General features: G+C 38.7%; 1 protein-coding gene across 2 annotated transcripts; it reads left to right on the top strand.

Moving 5' to 3' along the window:
* Nucleotides 1-4,753: 4,753 nt before the first annotated feature.
* Nucleotides 4,754-17,733, top strand: LOC140168387 (uncharacterized). Of its 2 annotated transcripts, XM_072191764.1 has the most exons (8): nucleotides 4,754-5,946; nucleotides 6,775-6,879; nucleotides 9,936-10,013; nucleotides 10,974-10,994; nucleotides 11,549-11,599; nucleotides 12,648-12,713; nucleotides 14,607-14,813; nucleotides 15,828-17,733. In XM_072191764.1, the coding sequence occupies exons 1-8, from the start codon at nucleotides 5,127-5,129 to the stop codon at nucleotides 16,448-16,450; spliced, it is 1,971 nt and encodes a 656-aa protein (XP_072047865.1). In that variant the 5' UTR covers nucleotides 4,754-5,126; the 3' UTR covers nucleotides 16,451-17,733. The 2 variants fall into 2 exon arrangements, with proteins under 2 accessions (XP_072047865.1, XP_072047866.1); XM_072191765.1 differs by lacking the exon at nucleotides 10,974-10,994.
* Nucleotides 17,734-24,976: the final 7,243 nt, after the last annotated feature.

Raw genomic sequence — 24,976 nt, 5'->3', positions numbered from 1 at the left:
ACCAATTGTTATATTAACATAAAAGAGGAAGACTCAAAATAAGTGTATACTCAAGATACTTAATGTTTACACTTGGCAAGTGCCAAGTCTTCGATGCCAAGCCTTAACATTTTGTGCCTATGATTGTATGAAACATGCAGAATTGCATGTTTGTTTTTTCCTTGCCCCCCCCCCCCCCCAAATTGGTGAGTCATTATCAACATTTTGCTTATATTGCCAGTTAGGTCCAACTAGAGAATTATGATTAGCGTGTTTGATTTGGTAAAACAGGATACTATTTTTTTAATTAAAGAATAGTGCTGTATTTTCAGTCTGGAATCAAGCTGTCTCAGTATATACATAATAGCGTAAACATTTGATAGTTAGCATATGTGCTTACTATCGAGCACTTTCGATAACATGCAAACATGAAGAGCGCTATCCACAAAAGTGTAAAGGGTTTTGAGCAAATCATCGATGCACATACAAACAATGTAGTTATATGTGACACGATCTGGTCCATGGGGGCTAAAGGCGGCAAATTTGAAACTGAGATAAAGGTTAAAATATGGAGTAAAAAACAATAAAATACATAAAAAAATAGACATCTAAAAACTTCATAACTTTAGAACCAAGCATGCTAGACCCTTGGTGTTTTCAGCAAATGATAGCCTATTGTCCCAGGGGGGCCACTTATATGCTTTTATGTGTTGTCATCATCAAGCAGGCCCTCAAATTTCACACCCTAAACACGGATCTCGAGCATGAGAAAATACCTACCCTAATCACTGACCTTCTTGTAAAAAAGGGCGGCTTTTCACTGACCACTAATATTTAGGCACTTTTTTCACCAACCACCATAAAAAGGTACCCTTTTCACTGACCAGAAGCCAAAAAGGTGGTCAATAAACCGGCCCTTCATGTCCTCCAAATCCATACCTTCAACCGCCGACCTCGTGTATGTAAAATCCATACCATAAACGCTGACCTGTGTTGAAATGTATACCCTTTTCCCCAAAATAGCATGAAATAGCTACCCTATTCGCGGTCCGCGCGGACCGCGACTATGCGTGAAAAAAGTACCCTTTCCCGTGGATTTCTGCTCGGTGATGACAACACATATGTATTGAGTGGCCCCCCCCCGGGCCTATTGTATGTGTAATGTAATAATTACAGTAACTCAATTTTCAAAAATGCCTCATTTGGCCCTCATGGACCAGATCGTGTCACATATACGAACAAGTAAACCTGCAAATCGATGATTTGCTCAAAACCCTTTTGTGGATAGCGCTCTTCATGTTTGCATGATTTCAAAAGTGTTCAATAGTAAGCACATATGCTAACTATCGAATGTTTACGGTAGAGAGTCCCCGCCATGTCATGTGGACATATATTCTTGACAGAGAACCACAGTACTTTGAAAGAGGAGACATCTAGGATATCTACAATTGGACCAACCTACCATCTCTGAATCAGGTATACATACGTGTACTGTACAATCAAATTCTGATGTCACAGGTCAAAAAAGTCATATCAACAAACTTGAGTATTCTGCTAACGAAGGGTCAGGTTGTAGCTTCAAGAGCCGGAAATTCAGGTGAGCATTTTTTTTTAATGTGTGAGCAAATTTATCAAGTTGCAACTTTATGTGTTCCTTCATATACCGGTAATAATATATGAATTTATTATAAATTAATTTGTTTTGAGCTGCATAAAATAATGCTGTACACTAACTTGCCAGTCAGGCCAGTAATTCTAAACCCAGTTACAAAATTATCTGCCCGGACATGTTTGGATTACTGATACTTCCAGACCCACCATAGATGGCATCCCAAATATTTGGCTGACAAACTATAGCAAAAAGTTTGCCCCCAAATAATAAAATTGAGTTGAATCCCAACTACATGCATGCATTCCTACCCATTTCAAAATGAAGTACCTCCCGCTATTGTTAGGCTTTGATTAGGCAGAAATTATTTGGCTTTTGTTACTGCGCTTGTCAATAAAGTCCCAACTCACGCTCGCATAAATTCACATAAGCGTGCGCAGGTCACACATTACGCAACACACAACTAGCGTTAGCATTACGACCAACCGCATGCATGCCATTTTTGTCTCGCCTGATAAGGCAGGAGACTATATAATCACTTTTCCGTATGTATGTGTGTGCGTGTGTGGGGGGGTGCGTGTGTGTGTGTGTGTGTGACAAATTTGATTAAAGTTTTGGTTTTCGCCTATTTTCTCGGAGACTAGGAGTCGCACGTTTCTCAAACTTGGTGGGTGGGTGCATCTTGACCCGAGACAAAACCGGTTTGTATTGGTTAGTGGATCAAGGTCACTGAGGACCTCTAGAGGTCATCTGAGGTCAAATTAGTAAAAACTGTCGTATGGGCATGAAACGTGGTAGGTACAGTCAACATTTCAAGCCAAATTTTTTGAAGGTCATTTCAAGGTCACCAGGGGTCATCTGAGGTCAAATTAGTAAAAACTGTCGGATGGGCATGAAACTTGGTGGGTACAGTCAACATTTAAAGCCAAATTTTTGGAAGGTCATTTCGGGGTCACCAGGGGTCATCTGAGGTCAAATTAGTAAAAACTATCGGATGTGCATGAAACTTGGTGGGTACAGTCAACATTTAAAGCCAAATTTTTGGAAGGTCATTTCGAGGTCGCCAGGGGTCATCTGAGGTCAAATTAGTAAAAACTGTCGATGGACATGAAACTTGGTGGGTACAGTCAACATTTAAAGCCAAATTTGTGGAAGATCATTTCGAGGCCACCAGGGGTCATCTGAGGTCAAATTAGTAAAAACTGTCGTGTGGGTATGAAACTTAGTGGATACAGTCAACATTTAGAGCCAAAGTTTTGGAAGGTCATTTCAGGGTCACCAGGGGTCAAATTAGTAAAAACTGTTGCATGGGCATGAAACTTGGTGGGCACAGTCACCATCAGCCACATAATCGTGCCTAGCCGATAACCGCCAAATTCATTTACCTCTACCAAAAGTAATCACAAAAGCAGGCGGTTGCGAAAGCAGGCGAGACTCGTGGTTCGAGAACCGCCTTGTATATCAATTAAAGGGGCATTTCGTGATCCACAGCCTCATCCCCCACTTTTCCCAAAAAAAGTTGAGATTTTACACCACTGGATACCTCTGGCTACATAATGTTTATGTACCAAATATTTCTTGCAGATTAATTCGTTTAGCAAAAATATCGCAAATTTGAATTTCGTTCTGGTGCACCAGAGCGAAATTACAACACATTGTCTGGAGCAGTGTAATGCACATAATCATGCATAACTCGCAAAATCGGAATCAACTGAAATTTCGGAAATAAGCTTTTTCGTGGATATCTACTGAAAAATGTCATAAAAAGAGGATGCTAGGATCACGAAATCCTCCTTTTATACACAGTGTTACGAGTCTTATTTTTTCTGCCTTATATAAACAGAACAAACTTTAGGCTTAAATGTGAATCTCGGTTCCTTACACTGAATATATTGCTCAAATTGGATATTATTATGATATTATATTATGCACAGAAGAAATCTCAAATTTGACTGAAAAAGAACACACCAAAAAACCCAAATAATATATGTTATAAATTAAGTTGAGAAAATGATTGTCTAAATTCATCTGCAAACTTTTTATATCACAGGGATGAGATTCTTCCTTGGATTAGGGGAATTCCTTCTTTCTTTTCTGTACAAAAGTATAGGATATTCATTAATTTTCCTTCTGTTTGGTGCTTTTCCTCTTTTTTGATTGAACCTCCATCTCATTCCTGTGTCAGAAATGTTGTTTATATTTTCATTTATTTTAATTTGATAAATGTGTTTTTTGTTTACGCAGTATAAAAACTGAACTTTGGATATTATTGTTATTATCTGTATAATGTTTTTCATATTTCAAGTAAGATAAATTGTTCAGACGACCTTGAGTAAACAATTAGCAATATATGTGTTGGTTGAACAACAATAATATTGTACATGTACATTGTATAGTAATATATGTGTACATGTAAGTCAGGTGCAACATGTGCAAAGGTCACACATCGGTGAATTTACAACTTAATCGGGATAAAAATATTACAAGGTCAATGGCATGGCATCTAGAATACCATGTATCTGAATTATCTATTTGTAATTGAATGAATGAATATTTGAATAGAACTGAAGATTATTATTAGGGTTTAACTATGCAAGGGATAGAAAATCAAAGTTTACAAAAGCACACAAATATATATGTCTTTTTAATTTAAAACTTGATTTTTAATAATAGAAACACTCATTGCTAAAAATAAACTATAATGCAATAGCTTTGCAGAGATTGGACCAATTCCAGAAATTTATATGGTACCCTCAAATTGTAATAAGGAATATCAGTTTGGTTAACCTGAATGATTTATTTCTTTGTTACAATATATATCTTGGTATTTTTGTATAACCTGTGACTTTTGTACAAAGAAGTTGGTAGATTTTGTCTGTTGCTGGGCAGATTCCCAGGGCAGAATTGGTATTATCAGGAAGTTATTATACATGTATGTTTCCTGAAATCTGCATGGACTACGACATATTATGTTTTTGTATCATAGCTGGCACATATCATACATGTATTATGAATCGGGTGTAAGTAGCTGAAAGAGCTAACCATTTCCTGGTAGCTGACAAGTTGGTTATTTATACAAGTCAGTCTGCTGTCAAGTTCCATCCATGCTTACCAACCTAAGGAGAACACTTGACGAGAGGAGAAAAATTGCTCACCTGACTGTCTACCAAAAGGCCTATGAGGATTACTTATCCATACCAGTTCGAACGCTGCTGCACCCGGTCAAGCACTCCACCAGGAGATCACACACCAAATCCTTCATAGAGCTACACTCATCAAAAGACTTTTTCAAGTACTCTTTTATACCCAAACTCTGACAGATTCAGCATAGTAGATCCCCAAGCATTTAAGCATCAACTACAGAACCACTTCCAGTAAAAAAAGCATCAAAGCACAAGCGCACACACAATTTCCGACTTGCCTTTATCCACCTGGAGTGTTGAGCCGTAATTTAAAGAAGAAGAAGCAGCGAGGACATGACAGCGAAACAATTGGTTGTTTGACAACAATGTAAGACACAAGTTGTTTGTGAGACTGCATGATGGCATCAGCCCCAAGACTTGACAGACAATTATCTCACATTCTACCAGCATCATCCATTGAACTCCACAATGTCATTGGTAAAGGAGGTCAGTCACAAGTGTGGCGTGCAACCTATACAGGCCAGCTTGGGCAGAAGATTCCAGTTGCTGCAAAGAAAGTCCCATCTCGATCAATAGATGATTCGGAAATCAAAATCATGCAAAAGACGGAGCACAAACACATTATCAAATTCTATGGAGTTTGGAAACAAAATGAGCATGATGTGTTTATCATTATGGAGTATGCTGAGAGAGGAGACTTGCGGAACTTCTTGGACGATTGTAGAAAAAACAACCAAAGACTAACCAAAGAATGTGTGTGGAAGTGGATCTATGAAGCGGCTTGCGCTCTCCAGTACTTCAAAACTTTAAAGCTGAGTCACCGCGATGTGAAATCGTTAAATTTTTTGATCATGGATGATTACACCCTAAAGTTAGGAGATTTAGGGTTAGCAACTCATCTGGAAACAACCCAAAAGACACAAGGAAAGGGCACTTGTAACTGGATGGCCCCAGAAGTAGCACAACATCAGCAAAGATCACCCAAATCTGATATTTTTTCATTCGGTATCGTAGCGTGGGAAATAGTTACTATGGGTATACCATATGCGGAACATAAGGGTAATTATCAAGTTATGAAGGCAGTGGGTGAAGGAGAAAGACCAATAGTACCTTTAGATTGTCCAGATGTGTTACGATCTCTTATGACAAGTTGCTGGGATGCGGATAGAAATGAAAGACCTGATATCAGCGAGGTTTGTCTGCGTCTTTTGCCGTGTAAGTTTTTTTTTTTGCTTTATTATATTAGGTGATGAAAAACAACACAACTGTGTTCTAGGAGTAGACGGACCTTTCAAGTAGGGTTGGTTTGTTGTCGTCTTTTTTTTTAAGCAAATGAATCTAAAAATCACCAAAATCTGTAAATAAGTTGCAATTGCTGAATTGACCAGCAATTTCTCTTAAACTTGATCCGGCCACTTATGGCCAAAAAAACCCCGGCTGATTGTACATGCATACCACAAATTTAGTCATTTTTTAATTTGGTCAGGCCTGTAGAACAGGGTTTCTTTTTTTGTCACTTATGTATAATTTACACTAAAGTATAGATTATATTTCTAACAAATATATTGGTCTATGAAAATTTATAGTGCTTCATATGTTATGTTGTGCACTGCTATCTGTTTTCCCACAATCTTTCTCTCACATCTCTTGCTTATGATGACACTGTAATAAGTATATGGACATCGATTCTTGGTTTGTAACTATCAAAATGTTAAAATTATTTTAGCATTTCCAGATTTAAATAATATTCACATTCAAGCCAACTATATAGTATGTATACAATGTATCTACCTTGAGTCAAGTTCAGCATGTTCTGTGTTAGCTCAGCATTACTTGGTGCGTATACATACTTTTACGTGCGCGATCAACATGCTGCATATATATACACGCAAGAAACAACGCTAAGCCAAGGCAGCACATGCTGAACTTCAAAGCTAGTGCCGGTGATCGAGGTAGATATACAGACTATAATATACTATACCTAGTTGATGTTGTCATTATAATTTCTTTTCTAATGTACCAAATGATGTTTTCTCCTTGTAGATCAGTGTAAAGTGAAAGAGGTTGTCGAACCAGACATAGGAGGATCAAGAAGGTATGAAACAGTGTGTGACTCTGAACAGACAGTAGCCCATGGTGCTACATCAGGTAGGAACATTCAACATTGTATATAACAAGAACGTAATTGACAAGTTATCGTGAGTCCACCAGAAGTGGACTAGATAGTATTCACTTTCTAACACATTGGAGTGTCATTTTCTCAAAATATTTTTTTTCTATTCGTTTTGGCCCATTCATGGTGGATGGTCACTAAAAGTTGTAACTTCGATTTGGACAGAATTAAGATTTTGCTGATCAGCAGTCCTATAACAACAACAAGCTAGGATATCACACTAATTTTGCTGCATGGCCCCAGATTATGATTTGGTTTGATTTTAGGCTGAGGTCAATGTCGCACAGGTATTTTCTCGACGCAACAGATGCAGCGGCAAATTTTTCACAGGTGGTAAAATGTTCTGCAATGTTTTCCACAGATAAATACTTTTCCACAGAGACAAATACTTTTCCACAGCATGTTCCTGCTGTTCTGCAGAGACAAATGCCAAGAAAAACAGCCCAAAACAAAACCTATAATTTGAGTGGAAGAGTTTCTCAGGGATGCAAGTTTTCCTGCTTTTGCAGGAATTCCTGCTTTTTGTTACTCCAAATTTATGCACTTTTATTTATTTTCAGCCCGTTTTGTGGCTTTATAGCCTTAATTTATGCGCTTTTCAGGCTTTTCCTGCAAAATCACGTCGGGCCACTTGCATCCCTGGTTTCTGAATTCAACCATATATTTGTGGACATAAATTGCTATCAAAAGCTTCAGTTGAATTGTGTTTATTATTTCCATTATTTATTTTATTTATTGTAATTACTCTTTTAAAAAAAATATGATATCATAAGTTTACAAATAGTACTTTTTAAAATATAGAGGTTGTGCGTGAAATTATTGATTGACTCCAAACAAAGGAATTGAACCGGTGTCCTTCACCGTAATCATGGCGCAGTGCAGTCCATTCAATCAAATGTTGTCATCAACCTATTTGATTGTAGTGCATTTGTTATGTATGTGAGACGAACTGTCACGGTAGATTGCAATCATGCTTTTGTTGAATGCATTTGAGTAGTCCGCCATATTTACGGTATGATACATCATAAACGGTTCCAAAAAAATAAGTCCCCCCTAAGAATTTTTGGTATAATCCAAAAACGGCCGCTTGCTCAATTCTCTTGTTTTAAAGTTTGGAACATAGGCTGATTAGTAATGCATCAAGTGAACGGGGTTTTGTTGTTATCTTTTATCATCTTCACTGAGAAATACAGCCATTTATAAAATTTTCGGCCAAATAAAAGTTGCACTTTTCTACATAGGCTTTTTATGCATGACCTTTGGTTTCATACATCTTTCATTTGAAGAAAATTAATAAAAAAGGAACGTTTCTATATATTTTTTTTTGTTTTTTATTAAAATAACTTAAGTTAAGATGTTCATGAATTAATTTTTATGCCTCCACCGCGAGGCATACTGTTTTTGCAATGTCCGAGCTTCCGAGCTTCCGTCCTTCCGTGCTTCCGTCCGTCCGGATGCTGTATCTCGGGCATGGATGGGAGGATTGACTTCAGATTTTCAGGATAGGTTGGTCATGGTCAGAAACCCTGGATACTTTTTTTTGGGTGGGGTTCAAGGTCATATACTGAGGTCAAAGGTCATTTGAGGTCAACTTGTAAATTTGGTCTCATATGGACAGTTCAAATCCTATGGGCATGAAACTTGGTGGGTATAGTCAACATTTAGAGCCAAATTTTTGGAAGGTCATTTTGGGGTCATCCGGGGTCACCAAGGGGTCATCTGAGGTCAAATTACTAAAAATTGTCATATGGGCTTGAAACTTGGTGGGTACAGTCAACATTTAGAACCAAATTTCTGGAAGGTCATGATGGGGTCATCCGGGGTCACCAAGGGGTCATCTGAGGTCAAATTAATAAAATTGGTCGTATGGGCTTGAAACTTGGTGGGTACAGACAACATTTAGAGCCAAATTTTTGGAAGGTCATTTCGGGGTCACCAAGGGGTCATCTGAGGTCAAATTAATAAAATTTGTCATATGGGCATGAAACTTGATGGGTACACTCAACATTTAGAGCCAAATTTTTGGAAGATCATTTGAGGGTCACCAAGGGGTCATTGCAAGGTCATTTTGGGGTCATCAGGGTGGAGGCATCCCATTCGACGCAAACTGTGACATTTCTAGTTACATTTCAAACATGTTTATGGTTCAGTGAGTAATCATATAGCCCTTCATGAAATTGTATTCATCAATAAAGGTTGCACTTTTCTAAATTGGCTTTTTTTATGCATTAAAATGCGTAAATTTAACAAGCATTTCATTCTAATTAAATTTATTAGGAAGGAACAACTAACTTCAATGATAAATCTTGTGTTCATTGATTAATTTAACCAATGGATCAACAGATTTAGATCTTTTATGCTGGATCCCTATACACTTGTTTCATTGTGGTCATTCTTTGAATGGTCAAAAAAACATTTATATGGGTGGCCGTTATTAAGACTTAACTTGTTACAAGCGGACAAGTGAGGGACAACACCACCTTAAAGAACTTTGCAGCAAATCCTGCAGCATGCGGGAAACCAGCTTGACCAACAGCAGAGAAGAACGATGCTTGAAAGCCATCTCACATGAAGGAAGGCCTATTCATTTTTTGAAAGACATTAATAAGCTGCAGCAGCATTCATTTTAATTTATTCACTGAACCATAAAAACTGTTTTTGAATGTGTGACACCTAAATCAGGAAAAGCTTAAATTTAGTTAAATTAAATTATGCTTCTTTTTGATTAAATTACTCACTTAAAGGGAAATAATTGTCAAACACAAATTGAAGCATAAAAGGCCTATGTAGAAAAATGCAACTTTTTTGGCCTAAAATTTCATAAATGGCTGCAGTTTGCAATGAAGATGCTAAAAAGTAGCAACAAAAACCCACGCACTTGATGCATGACTAATCAGTCTACCTTCCTAACTTTAAAACAAGAGAATTGATCAAGCCGTTTTTGGATTATACTAAAATGTCTGGGGGGCTTACTTTTTTGGAACCGTTTATGCACAACCTCTATAGTATTTGTCTCATCTTTCTGTTGCAGATGTAGAAATGTCATCTGTCAGTCCACTTTCATCCTCAGGAGCAAAACCTTTTCTAGCTTCATCTCATCTTCAACAAGGTAAGAGAGAAATTTGATTCTACAAATTATCCCAAAAATAATCATGATATTACAGTTTGGACAAAACAGTTTTCATTATCAATTGGACCAATCAGCAACATTGTTAGAATAATTTCACCACACAAAAAAGTTGGGGTGAATTATTTGCAAAGCTCCATTCTGATTGGTGATTAAAGTGAAGATATCATGTAATTGACCAATCAGAGGCAATTTTAGATCGGCAGGTAGTGATCAGGGGGTTAATTTGGTTCTTTATATTTTAACAGTTTAAAAACAACAAGGTATGTATACACAAACAATTTAGACCAGGTCTAAAGTTAGGCCTGGTCTAACTATAGAGGTTAGACTTAGGCAGGGATCCCTTTAATCTTTTCTTTTCCTCAAGTTTACTCATAGCAAAGTCCAAAAGTTCAACTTACATAATATATTAAGCTGTTCATGTATTTAATGTAACAGGATCTGCAATAATAGAGAAGGTATTAAATGCAAAAAGGCTGTAATACTATAAACTACATAGGCCAGGTCTAAAGACCTGGTGAACTTGTTTTGTGCATACAGACCAAATGCCAACATAATAAATATGGTAATTATCATTATCATATAAACTAATGTATCAGGTGGCGGTGCATGTCTTTCACTCATGCATGTTGCACAATAAATAAATCAAATTATTACATGTCGATAGTTTTAGAAACTTTGATCAAGTTTGTATTAATTTACTGCAATGTTTTATAGCAAGCAGATCAATGCATAAGACCAGAAGATGAAATCATTTTTTACAACAGAGGGCATCAAGCCTGAACCCCTTTTGAGACTGACCCCTTTAATGTCATTTACGGTCATGCAGTTTACCACTGTATATACTGCGCATTTTGTCTTTCAGCAATATTATAACAGTAAAGTCGTTCAAGTGTCTTACATGAAAGTAATCATTGAAACTTTTATATTTTTTTACTACAGATGCAGGTCATGAGTTATCAGGTAAGCCTAAAACCTCCCTATTATCACCAAGGTTGCCGAGAACTAACTGCGTACAGGGGTAGATGAAAATTGGGGCCTTATTAAAAAAAGGCAAATGGAGAAACCTTTGGCCTTGTGTCACTGGGCCAAGTCATACCCGGTTGTAATATCTTTCCTGCACTGCCCCCCTCCTGTGTCATTGGTGCTACACTTTGATTACGCTGAAGGGACATACAGTGTTCCCTCAACATGTGAACCGCTTTGTCCACAGCCGGCCACACACTTGGTTTTTTTAGAGTGCATGCTTACAATAATTGTAGTAATTAACCATTAAAAATGGATGGTGTAATTCCACAATATAGTCTTCCCCCTATCCTTACTATTACTCCTATGTGGGGAGAAAAGACTAGATTCTGCAATATTATTATGCCCAATTAATGAGTTGAAAATAGCACAGACTGCATATGGAGTTATAACTTTTAAACCCAGTTAGATTGAACTAAGGGATATAATTAAGCTATGTGATGCATGCAGTATATGCTAAAACTGTGAAATTAATTATTTTACCTCTTCAGGTGAAGATGCAGATATGGCGACCATGTCAACAGGATCGGGAGGAGGGCAAGGTAAGTTGGTGGAAATGCCTGTGCCCAGTGTTCGAAATATGCCTCAAAAAGTTACAGGCCAGCCGGGCTTGACCTTAAAAAGTTCCCGGCCAGCCGGGCCGGCAACTAGATGCCAGTCAGAAAAGTTACCGGCCAGACCAAAAAGTTACAGGCCAATGGCCGGATGACCGGCCCTATTTCGAACGCTGGTGCCATGAAATGAGGAAATCTTTGTGGAGTGATTCCAATGCCAGGATTCCTCACAGGTACCAATGAATTTGGGGTCAGAGGTCATCTAGTTGTCATTTTGGGGTTATTTTTAAAATTTTGGTTAAGGTTTCTAAAATTGGTCCCAATTCCAAAGTTTGAGGCCTGGACAGATGTGTTCATGAGTAGTGAGGTTTATTTAACTGATTTGGAATGAAATAATGAAAAGGTTGGGCACGGTGGCGCAGCAGTACAGGCTCTACCTCGCAATCGGAGGGTTGCGAGTTCGAGCCCTGGCGGTGCCATCGTGTTGTGCACTTGGGCAAGGCACTTTACCTCACTTGCCTCTCTCTACCCAGGGGTGAAATGGGGAGCTGTTATGGATATTGTCCATTGAGCACCGCCTAAAGGTATGAGCATGCCTTGGGCATTGTATGGCAGCTGACATATTCTAACGACGGCGGAATAAATGTAAAGCGCTTTGATACATGTGAAAGGCGCTATATAAATGTCAACATTTATTTAAAGGAGGCTTAGAGAACAGGGAAATTAGTATAATAATATTGTGTTTCAGGCAAATTGAATGTAGCGGAATTAAATTAGCTTTGGATTTAAAAAACCTAAGAAAACAAATTCTATTAGGAGGAAATTGATAGAACAGAAATGTGAGTGTGGAAGAACAGAATCATGCATACATGTATGCTGGCACAGGGGCAAGAAAGGCAAAAGAATCATAACATTGGGAGTTTGACGTCATCTGCACATATTAGTGAGTGCATGACCCCAATGTGTAGTAATAATCTTACATTCAACAATGGTGATGCAGAGTGTAGCTGACAGTTTTCTTTTATATTTATTGTAGATGTTCCTATGGAAACTGGTGAAGTAATTTCTGGAGAACTTCATGCCGAGACCCATGAATTGCAAGGTATGTATATAAAAGCCGCATATTTCCAAAATGTTACAATGTATGTGAATTATGCCCTTTAAAGTGCAACACTAGGGGTTCATATCAGAGGAAAAATGGGAAAGATATTAATCGTTCCCACAAAAGTGCTACAATAGGGCCCTATGACAGGAGAAGATATGCTATAGTTTTCGGGTAAAACCAGTGAAACCAACCCACAAAGGGCACTTCCATACATATTGGAGTAATGCATATATTGGGCTGTTAGAACCCTGTTTTCAGCATTGCTGACACCGATAATTGTTCACACGTACAGTCTAAATAGCATATTTGCTTTAGAACTGACACTTTATCAGTGGTAAATTCTTAACATTAAGGTTGGTGTTAGTTAACACTGATCTTGTTCACACACACACTTACACTAACTTAACCTAACGCTGGTTTCATACTTTCTTGCCGCTTTGCTGCTCTGACATTGCTTCACTGCCCAGTCACACCAAAAACACTAGCGGTGGCCAGTGACAAGCCAATATATTGATCACTCCACAGCTTTGCGCAAGCGGCAGGTTCGTTAGGAGTTCAATTCAAGTCAACTCGGATGTATGAGCAGCCCTCGAATTAACCCACGGCACCCATGACATTTTGCCGTGGCTGCCCATCCCCACTGCCGTAATGCCCTCAAAATATGTTCTTTACCCAAGGCAGTCACTTGCCGTGCCCTCTAATGAAGTTGCTGTCTGTGCCCCAGCCCTGCCCCTTCATTATAAAATCATCTATCTAAGTTTGTGTGTGTTTTCTTCACTTTTGAAAAATTGTCTTGTGCCCTTCTCAAATTTTCAACAGTTGCCATGATGCCCTCTTGAAATATTACAAACTGCCATGCTGCCTTGCCTTTTCAGTGAAAATCCAAGGCAATTTTCAACTTGCCCTAAAAAAGTTGCCGTGCCCTTTCAGATCCTTAATTCGAGGGCTGTGTATGAGAATATATAAATAAGTTTTTTGGCAATGCTGAGTGGCAACATTGGCTTTAGTGCTGCTCCGCTTACAGACACTGCAAGTGGCATGATGAAGTGTCACACTGCTCAGCGGCAAGTGGCAGAAAGTATGAAACCAGTATAAGGCACCAAAATAAGGAACCAAATGTGTTTGATCTTATGATCGACCATCAATTAGAGAATAAAAGATAGAATTTTGTCTTTTGCCTATCCAATATTGTGTCATAATGGATGGGCTGGCCAATGCCGGTGCAGCCGGTATCCACTACGATAAAAATATTGGCCAGCCCATCCATTATGACACGATATTGGAAAAGACAAAAGGCAAAAGACAAAATCCTATCTTTTATTCTCATTCTTTTTTTTTATAAGTAAAAGTGCTTTTTTTCCAGAAAAAATCAAGTTACTTTTGGAAGTACATCCCCGTTGTTTTAAATGAACGAAACTGTTGCGAACATCTAAGCCGCCGAATCGCGTTCTTATTTCGCGCACATGTATTAGGCGAACACAGTATCGCGCGATCAGTGAGAATCTACATGCATGCCGCCACGGTTACGTGTCGCAACGTAGGCGCGCTCACTGTCTTATATGACTATCCACTATCGTGACATCTTGTATAGGTGAAAACCAATCAAATTGCATGTATTCTTGACAAGACACACCAACTGAATTAGAATGCTGCTTGAATGCTTATTTAAATCAATTAACAACTAATTAATCAGAATTTTCTAACGTTTTGAAACAACCTAACATTTACACCTTGTACTAACGCTGAGATTCTTACTATACTTTTATGTATGCATTGTTATTGTCATAATATCAATTGTTTGTTATGGGCATGGGCTGATTATAGCCCCTGGAATACACCATATTAAAAATGTAACCCTAAGCTTTTACCCTAACCCTTTATTCATATCAGGAACATCCACAAGATCAGGAACAGTGGGATCCATGCCAAAATCTTCATCTGCAGCCACTCTTGGGGCATCATATCAGGTTCGGCATTATCACATGAGGAACAAACCCCATGGTATATGTGTTATCATCAATAATGTAGATTTCGGGAAAGCAAGGAGACTAAAGGATCCTGAATTCAAGGATAGACATGGATCTGATCGGGATGCAGGTGAGCGTAAATGGATGTGTTCGTACATTCATCACAGTTAACTTCATCAGTGAACATAAACTCTAAGACCAAGTTGTTCCAAATGACAGCCATACACTTGTCAATTTCTAGCTGAGCTTGGATGTAAACCTTCTGGAATGCCTACCATAAGAGACATTTGATATACTGTTGAAGCATCAGATTTGTAAATAGTGCAGATATGATTACCAAATACCAGGTTATGGTATTGCAAAGTAAAATTACAGAATAAACGATAGATGGGTCTAATATTTTGAGAAGTGGATATGCGGTGCAACAGCTGATATCCATTATGATAAAATATTTTATCATACCACTAAGGGAAACATCAAAGAACACCGCTAACCTGATATATTTTCGTATCTAGTCAGTGAGTGCGTATTTTACGCTTTATATCTAGTCAGTGAGAGCGTATTTTGCAAGCCCGATATGCGTGTACGGCGAGGTACGCGTATAAAGGCGATATGCGTAAACCGGGCGCGTAAAATGCACGCAATCTGTAATACGCGGAACAGTTATCTATTTTTCTGTAATATTTTTTTTTCTATTTAGCAGCAATTAAAATGTTTAAAAACGTAATTATTTCAATATTTAGAATGACTTAGTGGTATGATAAATTAGTTATTAGGTTCAGCGGAGGTATGGTACGGGAAATGATCGTGCGCGAAGTGTTCGGCTTCACCCAGTATGACACTTCAGCGCACGATAATTTCCCTGCACTATACCTCCGCTTCACCTAATAACTAATAGTACCTGCCCTATAACATGATAGAGGATAGTAAAAACAAAAATTCTTTAAAATTATCAGTCGGAGATAGAGGGGTCATAATCAAATTTCAGCCTGCTATGGGGAGGGGGAGTCACAAAAAATGACTCTGGTCACCTACATATTCATGACCCCCCTTCCAAAGAAAATGACAGCCCCCTAAGAGTAGACAGGAGGTGGGAGTCATTTAAAGTAATCAACTTAAATGAAATCTACCTTTATAATTTCAGAAAATCTGAAGCAGCTATTTGAAGGTCTCAATTACAAGGTTGAAGTACGCACCAACCTGAAGCAATCTGCTATGTATGACATCCTGGATTCAAAACGGCGAACAGACCACTCCAAGTTTGACTGTTTTGTATGCTGCGTATTAACACATGGAGCTAACAGTAAACTTTACGGCTGCGATGGCACGTCCATTCCCATCTTGAAACTGACGCAACTCTTCACAGCCGACATCTGTAGGACGTTATCAGGGAAGCCAAAGCTGTTCATCTTCGAGTCATGTCTAGGCATCAAGAGACAAGGCTCTTCACTAGAGCATGATGGTCTTACAGAGAAAGAAACAATACCAAATGAATCGGATTTTATCCTTGGTTATGCTACTGTACCAGGTCATGTAGCATACCGTCATACTACAGAAGGATCATGGTACATTGGGTCACTCGTTGAGACCATCCGGAAGGCAGGTACAAAGTATGACATACTGACTTTGCTGACTATGGTTAATAAGAACATGAGTACTTTTGTAGATGAAGAAGGGAACAAGCAAACAGCATCGGTGTTTAACACGCTGAGGAAGAAGATGTATCTGTGTGAGAGCCCTGAAGACACAAGATTACAGACAGTTTAAGGAACTATAGCGTTTTTTGCCTCAAGTTGAGAGTAACGCCATGTTGGACTTCGCAGTGGCAGATTTGAATTGGTGCATTTACGCGGTGCGTCTCCAGTGTACAGACAATGCGCCTTTCTACATGTGTACACACCCTTCAAAATATGGTTGGTTATATGTGTGTAATTCGAGTTTGCCACTGCGAAATCCAAGATGGCGTAACTCTCAACTACAGATGAGACACATTACAATCAGTTGTTGTCCTTGTCTGTTGGTGCTCGGTCACCAGCAAGAGACTGGGAGACTATATTCGCCAGCGAAGTGGTTGCATAACTTTCTGGTAACTGGATCACACACCTTTTGGATTTGGCAGTACAAATCATAGACTTTTGTGTTGCGATCATTTCGATCGTGGTGAAGAACTCAAAAGCGTGATCCAATTGACATGTGATAAACGGATTACACGTAACACTTCGCTGGCGAATAGCCAGTATGTAGCAGGAAATTAATTGTATACATGTGAAGGGTTCAGATGCAAGCCGATAAATGCCATTTTCAAACTTCTTGAGTTAATAAGTCCACCAACATCTACCAAATAATGCTAGCTTTAAATTGACACCCTACTTCAAAAAATCCAAGGTATATTTTTGAAACTATCATTAAAAGTAGCACATACAATCATACATTGTTATTTTTTTTTTTATGTTTGAAATTGCCAATTAAAATAAATAAATAAAAAATATTATAAATATCAGTTTTTGCATCTGAAATTTTCATTATGTCCCCAGTGAGGTTGGGTTAGAGTTGGTGGTATTAGTTTGAATTGATCTTCCTTGATGCCTTTATGGTTACCTCAAGTTGTGACCCATTCAGGAATAGGTTCTCCATTGTCGCACAAAGTGAACCAAAATGACATGTGCCTTAATATTTCAATTCAAAATGTACTCAGTTAGTTTAAAGTGTCTGTGCCGGGGGTGCTCCCCAATTAACCCTAAACAGTGCATTAATAGGGGGTTAAGTCCAATTTATGCACTTTCAGAAAGTACCTCCTTTCAAAATCATCTTTCTGGGTGATGTATGATGTGAAATTGTAAGCACTGGTATATAGGACTAATTGGACTTAAGCCTGATGGCTTAGGAAGCCTGACCACTAGCCATTCTGTGAGAAACTGGCCCGTAGTGTTTTTATATAACCAGCCCATTAATTTCTTATCATTATATAAGTTTGATTGACATTCTCATACAATTGAATAATGATAAGAAATTAATGAGCTGTCAGTATACAAAAAACACTCTATGTGACATTGAAGACATGCTCTATTATCTATATCACCTCATCATGATGAGAATTTGATGAGGAACTGTCAACATTTTCACATTTTTGTCCATTTCTCATACATTCTGCCCAATTCCTCATAAAACCTCATTTACCTACAGTAAAAATTTCATTAGAATGAACACAGCTACAAAATTGTACTATCAGCTGTACAATCAACACATGACTTTGCATACCTAATGAAAATATTAATTGATCTTTCAAGTGAGTTGGATCAGGGACCGTGTATGAACAGTCACTGGTTGGATTCAATTTTGTGTTACTTTTGAAACCTACAACCCTGTGTGGAAAATTATGGGCATGTCTTCTATACGCCGTAGAAGTGACGTGGTTAATCAGATAAACTACCATAGCAATAGATGAATCCAATTTTGACTATACCGCCCTGAACTACAACGTTCACGCGGTACCAATGCATTGAATTATAGATGTCAAAGAAAGGCTGATCACTCGCACCTGTAAGATAAGTATCTTTGAAAAGAGCAGTATTGTATTCAATCTATGTTTGCTGACATACACAGGTGATTAGTGCAATCTGCTTGTTGTGCAGGGCGGTCTATTCAAAAATTGTATTCATCTATTGCTGTGGTAGTTAATTTGATTATGATGTCACTTCTACGGCATATAGGGAGTGAATGGATTTCAATTGGAAATTGGAACAGATCATTATTGTTTGTTATCATGCTAAATATATTGTTATGTTGATTTGTGTCTTTGTTATATTCATGGTACACATGAATATTATTATTATCTTCATGGTACACATGAATTATCTTGAATTAGTGAACAGGGCATCTACCATGCAGCACTACTTACAATAACTTATAATGTCTTGTTGGGTTTTTTGTGTGTATAAGCAATAAAGAAATATATGATATAAATCAAGTATCCCAGTTGTGTCTTTCCAGGACTTTATGAGGGGGTGGGTGTGTGTGTGTGTGGAGGGGGGGGGGAGGAGTGATCTTGGTCCGACTTACAAGCTTATACAAACAGTGTCTTATCTTTTTGTCAATTTAGTTAATTGTGTCTCTTTCCAGGACACACATTTATTTTCTGCAACCATAATAATGGGCCGCACTATGATAACCCTAATCCTAAACTCTAACCGCTAACGGTTAGGGGTATTATAATTGCAGCCCATTATGGTTGCAGCAGCCCATTATGGTTGCAGAAAGAAATTGAACTTCCAGGATGGTGGGGGTGTATGGTTTGGGTATGTATTGTGGTGATATTGGTCCTACTCGCATGCTGTATAATGCTGCTGCTGTATGTTGTCATTGAAGTGAGGTGCCGAGTCATGCAGTATGGTACCAGCCATGTACCACCTAAAATAGTTCCTATTCCAGCTGTCACTGTCACTAAAAGACCCAAATGTTTTTACAACTTGTCACTAAAAGACCCCATGTTTTTAAAACATTTGTCACCTAATGACCCCATCACCTAAATGACCCTACTATGTTTCTGTTATACCTTTACAAGATTAATATTTTGTAGGATTTCTCTGAAATAGGACAAATTTCTCACCAATAAATCCCATTTTTTCACTGAAAGACGTGAATGACCCTTGAAAGCTTCTGTCATCTGAAGTCCTATTTTGGCAACTAAATATGTCACAAAAAGACCCCTAGTTTGGAAGTGCTCAAATCACTCGTACACGGAGTGCACCTCCCACCCAAATCCCCTCAAAAATTGGAAGATTTTGATCCTAAATTTTCATCTACGTCATGCATGTTGATAGCTAATATCATGTTTGAATTCATTGTATCACATTGTAGATAGCTGTCGACTGTTATCTTTCAGCTATAAGTGTATATTCTTCCAGAAAATTAAAAAATATTCCCTCAAACTATTGCCCTGTGGCCGCATACTTCCTCAGTCATCTATCTGCTATCTAGGCCTACTATTTAATTAAAGCAGGTAGATGACATCAGCTATCTTCAGTAGATAGCAGGTAGATGACATCAGCTATCTACAGTAGGTAGCAGGTAGATGAAATCAGCTATCTTCAGTAGATAGCAGGTAGATGACATCAGCTATTTACAGTAGATAACGGGTAAATGACATCAGCTATCTGCAGTAGATAGCAGGTAGATGACATCAGCTGTCTTCAGTAGATAGCAGGTAGATGACATCAGCTGTCTTCAGTAGATAGCAGATAGATGACATCAGCTGTCTTCAGTAGATAGCAGATAGATGACATCAGCTGTCTTCAGTAGATAGCAGGTAGATGACATCAGCTGTCTGCAGTAGATAGCAGGTAGATGACATCAGCTATCTTCAGTAGATAGCAGGTAGATGACATCAGCTATTTACAGTAGATAGCAGGTAGATGACATCAGCTATCTGCAGTAGATAGCAGGTAGATGACATCAGCTGTCTTCAGTAGATAGCAGGTAGATGACATCAGCTGTCTTCAGTAGATAGCAGATAGATGACATCAGCTGTCTTCAGTAGATAGCAGGTAGATGACATCAGCTATCTTCAGTAGATAGCAGGTAGATGATATCATCTATCTTAGCAGGTAGATGACATCAGCTATTTACAGTAGATAACAGGTAGATGACATCAGCTATCTGCAGTAGATAGCAGGTAGATGACATCAGCTGTCTTCAGTAGATAGCAGGTAGATGACATCAGCTGTCTTCAGTAGATAGCAGATAGAGGACATCAGCTGTCTTCAGTAGATAGCAGATAGATGACATCAGCTGTCTTCAGTAGATAGCAGGTAGATGACATCAGCTGTTTGCAGTAGATAGCAGGTAGATGACATCAGCTATCTTCAGTAGATAGCAGGTAGATGACATCAGCTATTTACAGTAGATAACAGGTAGATGACATCAGCTATCTGCAGTAGATAGCAGGTAGATGACATCAGCTGTCTGCAGTAGATAGCAGGTAGATGACATCAGCTGTCTTCAGTAGATAGCAGGTAGATGACATCAGCTGTCTTCAGTAGATAGCAGATAGATGACATCAGCTGTCTTCAGTAGATAGCAGGTAGATGACATCAGCTATCTTCAGTAGATAGCAGGTAGATGATATCATCTATCTTAGCAGGTAGATGACATCAGCTATTTACAGTAGATAACAGGTAGATGACATCAGCTATCTGCAGTAGATAGCAGGTAGATGACATCAGCTATCTTCAGTAGATAGCAGGTAGATGACATCAGCTATTTACAGTAGATAACGGGTAAATGACATCAGCTATCTGCAGTAGATAGCAGGTAGATGACATCAGCTGTCTTCAGTAGATAGCAGGTAGATGACATCAGCTGTCTTCAGTAGATAGCAGGTAGATGATATCATCTATCTTAGCAGGTAGATGACATCGGCTATTTACAGTAGATAACAGGTAGATGACATCAGCTATCTGCAGTAGATAGCAGGTAGATGACATCAGCTATCTTCAGTAGATAGCAGGTAGATGACATCAGCTATTTACAGTAGATAACGGGTAAATGACATCAGCTATCTGCAGTAGATAGCAGGTAGATGACATCAGCTGTCTTCAGTAGATAGCAGGTAGATGACATCAGCTATCTACAGTAGATAGCAGGTAGATGACATCAGCTGTCTTCAGTAGATAGCAGGTAGATGATATCATCTATCTTAGCAGGTAGATGACATCAGCTATTTACAGTAGATAACAGGTAAATGACATCAGCTATCTGCAGTAGATAGCAGGTAGATGACATCAGCTATCTTCTGTAGATAGCAGGTAGATGACATCAGCTATTTACAGTAGATAACGGGTAAATGACATCAGCTATCTGCAGTAGATAGCAGGTAGATGACATCAGCTGTCTTCAGTAGATAGCAGGAAGATGACATCAGCTGTCTTCAGTAGATAGCAGATAGATGATATCAGCTATCTTCAGTAGATAGCAGGTAGATGACATCAGCTATCTTCAGTAGATAGCAGGTAGATGACATCAGCTGTCTTCAGTAGATAGCAGGTAGATGACATCAGCTGTCTCCAGTAGATAGCAGGTAGATGACATCAGCTATCTTCAGTAGATAGCAGGTAGATGACATCAGCTGTCTTCAGTAGATAGCAGGTAGATGACATCAGCTGTCTTCAGTAGATAGCAGGTAGATGACATCAGCTGTCTTCAGTAGATAGCAGGTAGATGATATCATCTATCTTAGCAGGTAGATGACATCAGCTGTCTTCAGTAGATAACAGGTAGATGACATTAGCTCTCTACAGTAGATAGCAGGTAGATGACATCAGCTATCTGCAGTAGATAGCAGGTAGATGACATCAGCTGTCTTCAGTAGATAGCAGGTAGATGACATCAGCTGTCTTCAGTAGATAGCAGGCAGATGACATCAGCTGTCTTCAGTAGATAGTAGGTAGATGACATCAGCTGTCTTCAGTTCAGGTAGATGATCTTAGCAGGTAGATGACATCAGCTGTCTTCAGTAGATAACAGGTAGATGACATTAGCTCTCTACAGTAGATAGCAGGTAGATGACATCAGCTATCTGCAGTAGATAGCAGGTAGATGACATCAGCTGTCTTCAGTAGATATCAGGTAGATGACATCAGCTGTCTTCAGTAGATAGCAGGTAGATGACATCAGCTGTCTTCAGTAGATAGTAGGTAGATGACATCAGCTGTCTTCAGTAGATAGCAGGTAGATGACATCAGCTATTTACAGTAGATAACAGGTAGATGACATCAGCTATCTGCAGTAGATAGCAGGTAGATGACATCAGCTATCTTCAGTAGATAGCAGGTAGATGACATCAGCTGTCTTCAGTAGATAGCAGGTAGATGACATCAGCTATCTTCAGTAGATAGCAGGTAGATGACATCAGCTATTTACAGTAGATAACAGGCAGATGACATCAGCTATCTGCAGTAGATAGTAGGTAGATGACATCAGCTATCTTCAGTAGATAGCAGGTAGATGACATCAGCTATTTACAGTAGATAACAGGTAGATGACATCAGCTATCTGCAGTAGATAGCAGGTAGATGACATCAGCTATCTTCAGTAGATAGCAGGTAGACGACATCAGCTGTCTTCAGTAGATAGCAGGTAGATGACATCAGCTGTCTTCAGTAGATAGCAGGCAGATGACATCAGCTGTCTTCAGTAGATAGTAGGTAGATGACATCAGCTGTCTTCAGTAGATAGCAGGTAGATGACATCAGCTATCTGCAGTAGATAGCAGGTAGATGACATCAGCTATCTTCAGTAGATAGCAGGTAGATGACATCAGCTATTTACAGTAGATAACAGGTAGATGACATCAGCTATCTGCAGTAGATAGCAGGTAGATGACATCAGCTATCTTCAGTAGATAGCAGGTAGATGACATCAGCTATTTACAGTAGATAATGGTTAGATGATTTCAGCTATCTGCAGTAGATAAAGTTGACATCAGCTATCTTCAGTAGATAGCAGGTAGAATACATCAGCTATCTAATGTCTAATGAGTAGATAGTAGAAAGTTGACATCAGCTATCTACTGTATATAGCAGGCAGCTGAAATCAGCTATCTTCAGTAGATAACAGGTAGATGACATCAGCTATCTAGTGTCTACAGTAGATAGCAATAGATAACAGTAGATAGTAGAAAGTTGACATTAGTTATCTACTGTATATAGCAGGCAGATGAAATCAGCTATCTTCAGTAGATAGCAGGTAGATGACATCAGCTATCTAGTGTCTACAGTAGATAGTAAAAAGTTGACATCGGCTATCTACTGTATATAGCAGGTAGATGACTGAAGCTATCTTCAGTAGATAGCAGGTAGATGACATCAGCTGTCTAATGTCTACAGTAGATAGCAATAGATAACAGTAGATAGTAGAAAGTTGACATTAGTTATCTACTGTATATAGCAGGCAGATGACATCAGCTATCTTCAGTAGATAGCAGGTAGATGACATCAGTTATCTACATTAGATAGCAAAAAGATGACAGCTATCTTCAGTAAATAGCAGGTAGATGAAATCAGCTATCTAAAATGGATAGCAGGTAGGCCTAGATGGCATTAACATTTTAATTATTCCCTCAAACTACTGCCCTGTGACTGCATAATTCCTCAGTCATCTGTCTGCTATCTAGGCCTACTATTTATAGCAGGTAGATGACATCAGCTATCTTCAGTAGATAGCAGGTAGATGACATCAGTTATCTCCAGCAGATAGTAGATAGGTGACATCAGCTGTCTTCAGTAGATAGCAGGTAGAAAACATCAGTTATCTTAAGTAGATAGCAGGTAGATGACATCAGCTATCTCCAGTAGATATCAGGTAACTGACATCAGCTATCTACAGTAGGTAGCAGGTAGATAACATCAGCTATCTCAGTAGCAGGTAGATGACATCAGCTATCTGCAGTAGATAGCAGGTAGATGACATCAGCTATTTACAGTAGATAACGGGTAAATGACATCAGCTATCTGCAGTAGATATAGCAGGTAGATGACATCAGCTGTCTTCAGTAGATAGCAGGTAGATGATATACAAATATATACTGCCATGAGAGGTTCTGGTTAAAAATATGGGCCCGAGGTGAGATCAATAGTACTATTTTCCTGAGGGGCGCAGCCCCGAAGGAAAATAGTATTATTTGATCTCAACGAGGGACCATAGTTTTAACCAGAACTTCGAATAAAGGCAGTTTGTTTTATATACTTCATTAATATGTTCTTTGTTCATTGATTGGTTAAAAGAAAATTATTTGACCGTTTGACTCTCCATGCAATCCAGCTTCTATCCTGAGTGAACAGCACAACCAATTTAAGCACAACCTATATTTTGCCCTTCAAAAAAATCGAATAGGCTAAAATCGGGCTAACCAATTACAGCAGCGCGAAATCACGCTATGGCAGTTTCGCGTGCGTGAACTGTTCCGTCGCATCGAATGCGCTGACGCGGAAGGCATGGTCAAAAGTACTATTTACGGCTTGGAGGTACTATTTACGGCTCATCCGGGACATTGAAAATACTATTTACGGCTTACGGATAGGAGTACTGGCGGGTAGAACTATTTTTGGTCATGTGATCCACTTTTAACCAATCAATGAACAAGAATATATTAATGAAGTATATTATATCAGCTATCTACAGTAGATAACAGGTAGATGACATCAGCTATCTACAGTAGATAGCAGGTATATAGATGACATCAGCTATCTTCAGTAGATAGCAGGTAGATGACAGCTATCTTCAGTAAATAGCAGGTAG

The sequence above is a fragment of the Amphiura filiformis genome, chromosome 13, assembly GCF_039555335.1.
Source record: "Amphiura filiformis chromosome 13, Afil_fr2py, whole genome shotgun sequence".
In the NCBI taxonomy this organism is placed as follows: domain Eukaryota; kingdom Metazoa; phylum Echinodermata; class Ophiuroidea; order Amphilepidida; family Amphiuridae; genus Amphiura; species Amphiura filiformis.
Note: the sequence above shows the minus strand (reverse complement) of the source record. Positions and strands in the feature narration are given on the sequence as shown.

Excerpts from the sequence above, each read along its gene's own strand:
- LOC140168387 (XM_072191764.1), top strand. The coding sequence starts at position 5,127 with ATGATGGCATCAGCCCCAAGACTTGACAGACAATTATCTCACATTCTA. Across the intron at positions 6,880-9,935 it reads AGCCCATGGTGCTACATCAG|ATGTAGAAATGTCATCTGTC; the intron begins GTAGGAACATTC and ends TTTCTGTTGCAG. Across the intron at positions 14,814-15,827 it reads TGGATCTGATCGGGATGCAG|AAAATCTGAAGCAGCTATTT; the intron begins GTGAGCGTAAAT and ends TTATAATTTCAG.